Below are 5,244 nucleotides of genomic sequence, written 5' to 3' on the forward strand. Positions count from 1 at the left end.
GACGCGTCACCTTATGGGTGACAAACGAGTGAATCGCATTCACCCATTCAAAGAAGACTTCTTATATAAAACATGCTAGGTTTCAAGGTAATTAGATTTCCATCATCGTGTGGCTGTTTCAGTAAATTTTGCTGCGCAGAAATATCCTACTTTAGAGCATTCAAAGCGTTGCTTCACTGCAAAGGGGGTTGGGTGTTTTACGACCGTCCATGACTTCCTGTTTTGCTATGGTTCCGTTAAAATCTAAAACACTGCCGACTAGTTTTGTTGTACCGTTTAACTGCTACACATACTGTTCACATGCTATGCTTTGATCTGTTCTCCAAATGGCTTGGATGGACTGGACTGGTGGGTACGGGGTGGTGTAGACTAACTAAAAATGCTCCAATTTCGTAACTTCGTTCGCTATGCGGGATCTCTACGGTATAATTATGAATGCTAACTTTGTTTCTGTGTTTCGTTTTTTCTTCTTTTGTTTGTCTTCTTATAGTATACGAATGATAGGATAGGGTAAGGGTGTTGGCAGAGAGGAAGGTACAGGAGAAAGCATTTTTTAAGGGAAGTTTGATGGACATGTACAATTATTTACACAATACAGGTTCTGTGAGTGATCCTTTACTGGGGCAGTGAATCGATAATTCGTAATCGAATTCAAAATTCGTTGAAAAAGAACGAACCGAGTAAATTTACATAGAGAAAGCATCTTTTTTTTCTGACATAAATGTTTTTTTGCATGTATTAGTTATTTGTTTATTATCGTAAAACATTATTGGTTTTATGAAAAATGCTAATTTTCCTTGACGATTTTTTAAATATAGCTAATCAAAAAAATCGGTGATATATTTGATTACAGAAACAAGCGTTTTTATAAAAAGTACTTGAATAAATAATGTTTAATCCTTTCTTTTCCATGATAGCTCCCAGAGCTTCATTAATTTTCAACGTACTTGCGGTTTGTCGAATCAGATCAATACCAAATAAATTGCATGGTATCATTGCATGGAGCTATTATGGAAAAAAACTAGAACTTCAGCAAAACTATTCATTGAAATGTCATATTTGACAGCAAATAATACGGGGCCATCCAGAATGCCATAAAGTCTATTGACCTGGGGTCAGTTCGAATAAAGTTATTTGACATGAAACCGATTGGTGTAAAACAATTTGACTTCACAATTTGAATGACGAAGAATCTTTTGACATAATGTTGTCAATGTTGTTGAAATAAAAGCCATAATGACCATTTAGTATGACATGAAGAACAGCTTATTTTGAAAGTAGAAGAACTAAGGTGGAGCACTAGTTATTCCTAGTGACAATAAACAACAAATGCGAATAAGTTCTCTTCTGAAAATTTTCTATTATTTGCCCTTTGACACAAAAATGCGGTATTTTAGCTATACATAAACTTGATTTTTTGGAAAAATGTTCAAAACAATTTCCAGCAACCACAAAAAAAAAAAAACAAATAATAGGAAATACATTTGAAAAAAAAAACAGTAAATACGTGACACTTTATATGAATATAGAACAGACTTAGGTACAATTGAAAATCATGCAGTGGAAAAAAAGTCGATAAAGGTAACTTTTTTATGAAAGAAAGTGACAATCTCTTATCACAGAAAACATGCAAAAGTTTTCACAATTCTAGGAATAGCCTTATTAATCGTAAAGATAGTTTTTCTTGGTGAGAGTAGGTAGGTACAGTCGAAGCTCGTTATAACGACAACTTTTAGAGCGACAAAAGCTCTCTATAGCGACGTTTTTCGGTCCCTTGGAAAATATTTTGATGTTATAACTATTCTCCATAGTGACATTTCTCCATTACGACGGTCCCTTGCGATGTCGTTATAACAAGCTTCGACTGTACATACATTTTTAGTAGACAATTGAAAAAGTGTTGAACAATTTCGAAGATATGTAAAATCGTCAAATCTAGTTCAAAATCATACTGTATCCATCAATAACAAAATAAACTAAAAAATTATCCCCCAAAACGGTATCAAAATATCAGATCACTGCCCCACAAAAACCAAAATCGATGACATACGAATATCCCACCGGAAAGTACCTTGCATTTCCGAGCGCGTCTTTTACACATTGTTCAGCTCGTCCGGGTTCAGCATTTCAAAGTCGCTATCCTCGTCTTCGTCGGTTGAATCTCCGGCGAACGTTCGCCTGTCGCCACTTGCCGAGGAAACCGTCATCCGATTGGGGTGCCTGGTGAGGCTCGGAGCCGGATGGGACTGGCTCATTGCCGAAGCGCTGGCCATGGCAGAGGTAAGGTAGCTAAGCACACCGCCCGATAGCAAACTTCCCGCCAGACTGGCCAGTTGATCCTGCTGCACCGGTTGTTGGGACCGCTGCTCCAACAGTTGATACTGTGGCTGCTGCGGATGATGGTAGCTTCGTTTTTTACTACCCGCATTGTCGGGTACGTCGTCGAAGCTCAAACCTCGCGAGATGCTATCGTCCGAATCGGAGGAAGTGTTGGCATTGAAATGGCCACTCTTAAATCTAATCTCACCGGAGTGGCTTGGCAGATCGCCACCGCCGAGCAACAACTCGTCGCTGCTGGACGCGTTGGATTGCTCCTCTTCCTCGGCTTCGTCCAATTCCTTAATACTGTTCTGCGGAATCAGCAGATCCGAATAGGTATCGTCGTCATCGTCGTCGTCGCCCGTTGCCTTGCGCTCGCTGATGGTGCTGTCCGTCTTGTAGACGGCGCTGACGTCCGCTTCCTCACCGACCTGTTTCAGGAGCGATGCACTGGCCTCGTTGATCTCTGGGAGGAATTCTGCCACCTCTTGGTCCAGGAGACTTGCCGATAGTGGGGTTGATGCTGCAAGAGAAAGATCACGTATCGGTTATTATGTGGAAGGAAGGCTATTGAAGGACAACTCTATAATGATATGCACCACATACATTCTTAAGAACAAAGATCAAGGACTTTCAGCTTTTCAAGAGGGGTATTTCAAGACAATTTTTCTAGATCATGGTTCGTTAAGACTGGGCTGGCGTACTATTGGTACCTAGTCTACCTGAAAAAAAAAATACAATAGACTTCATAGAACCTCATGCCCAGGAACTCCTAATCCAACTTCCTAGAGCAACCGAACAGGCACTCAAGTGCTTTTGTTCATTAATTTCACTGCAACCTGATTGCTTCAGCAATAGAAGATCATTCATGACATCATAAGGGTTACAACCCGACTTAGAAGAAACAGATGAATATATCAAAGAGCGACAATTTTTGTGATGACGAGTTGCACTGACGCCCTAGCACGTCCTCTAATAGTATGCATTCATTTAAATCACTTGTACATTGTATAATGTATACTCTTTACCTCAACCTACGCATGTATTTGTCTTGATTTCACTAACTATGAATACCGATAGACTGATATTTTTACTAAAAGACTCGTGTGAAACCAAGTAGGATATTTAGAAGATAAAATCTTGTTGAACTCGTATTGCCGCTGGATTCTGGCAAGGGTGAATCATGTACCTATGATTAATCTCATACGAGTCAGAATATTCTGATCTCGAGGATTATCTAACCTCTCGTGCGTAATGTTCATGACTCTGAGTGGAAAGGCCTCTCAGTATCGTTGCCTAAGACAGTATACCCAGGTGTCTGAAAAACCACCAATGCTCAATGGAAGATAGACAACACACTGAGCTCTGTTGAATAGTTTGCAATCAAGCAACAGAACGAAGACTTCTCAGCTGTTTACCAACTTGCCCAGGTAGCCACAGCAGTTTACGGCACTTCCAGGTACATAATAACCTATCTCATAAAGAATTATTGAAACATTACTTAACGGTCTTCCGCATCAGCAACCACCTGGCATACCTTAGGCTCTTAGGCCTTATACACAAAGATGGCTTGTCAGCAATCAGTAAAGTTGCGCCAGCATGTTGACTCTACATTTTAGAGCCTCCTTAAACCAAAATACCTTCGCATGATAGGTTATCCCTCTCGAGGAACCGTAAGGCCATGGTCTCAAGTTCCTCTGTTGCTACATAGTGCAATGACGATTTCCCGTTTTCCACCAGTTGTGAAATCACTGGAGAAGTTTAAAATGCATCCGAGCAAATACAGTATGCCTCATTATACTGAGGAATGAGGATATTTAGAACTAGCGAATCTTCTACTCCAGAGTTCCGAACTATAGAATTTGGTCCAGCAGCCTTCATCAAATGTTCAACCCAGTGTTGACACGCAGTAATGTTGCAGTAAGATACTCGGTAGAACGTGGAACTCTATAGACAGAAGTGGAAGCAGTAGATCCGGCTGTTCCAGGAAGGCTCAAAAACTACACGGTAGCTGGGAAGCATGGTATTAGAGCCCGGAGCGATTGGCACCTTGTCTGCATTGGCTGAGAGTCAGAATCTGGGAGACAGAATATCTATAGGACGAGTGCCCCATTAAACATTTGACAGTTCAAAAGCTGGCTAAATTGATTAAAAAATCGAACGATTGTTGCACCGACGCTTATGGAAGTTTAACACAGTATATTTTTCCTTATCTTGCTTGCAGATAATTGTAATGCAAAATTTCTTCTCTTATTTCTCAAGAACAACTTCAGGAATTATCTTAGTGGTTTCTCCAGAGATTATATCTTAAATACTATCAGGAACTAATACAGGGTTCTCTCCAGAAATTCTTCAAGAAATTCCACTACCAATTCTATCAGTATTTTTCCAAAGGATGCTGAAGGTGAAGATGCATCGAAGCCAAACCTCCAAATTTCAAGAGCACAAATTTAGAGAACCAGACAGTGGTTTGAGCTGAAAACTTAATCGATTTGTCACGCTGAAAATTCAAAAGATCATTCAAGGTTCCACGCCAGTGAACATTACAGCAATATTTTCAAGAAATCCTCCGATAATTCCTACACATTTTATTGGCATTTCATCCTATGTTTTTCCAGGAGTTCCTTCACAAAATACTGTGGGATATTATCCAGAGATTCAATTGTTTTTTTTTTTTCAATTATCTTAGAATCTAGAAAATCTTGTAAAGTTTCATCAAGAGTGAATTCTTCTAGAAATCCCTATTCATCAAGGGTGACTTAAGAACTTACACAAGTTTTAACATAAGTTACCCTAAGATTTGCTTTAGGAATACGTCACGATTTTTTTTCAACAATTTCTCAGTTTTCTGGATTTTTTTTTTCCTTGGAGAAATAAATAGAAAACCTGAAAAAAAAATGCTTGAAAGTTTTACTTGAAAACTTC

The 5,244-nt window shown here is 39.3% G+C and overlaps 1 protein-coding gene across 1 annotated transcript; it reads right to left on the reverse strand.

The window, feature by feature from the left end:
- Window positions 1-2,093: 2,093 nt before the first annotated feature.
- On the reverse strand, window positions 2,094-4,002 carry LOC110674174. Its single transcript, XM_021838117.1, has 2 exons — window positions 3,960-4,002; window positions 2,094-2,842 (listed from the first exon to the last, which is right to left on the reverse strand). The coding sequence occupies exons 1-2, from the start codon at window positions 4,000-4,002 to the stop codon at window positions 2,094-2,096; spliced, it is 792 nt and encodes a 263-aa protein (XP_021693809.1).
- Between the last annotated feature and the right edge of the window lie 1,242 nt (window positions 4,003-5,244).

Source organism: Aedes aegypti, chromosome 1 (genome assembly GCF_002204515.2).
Source record: "Aedes aegypti strain LVP_AGWG chromosome 1, AaegL5.0 Primary Assembly, whole genome shotgun sequence".
NCBI lineage: Eukaryota > Metazoa > Arthropoda > Insecta > Diptera > Culicidae > Aedes > Aedes aegypti.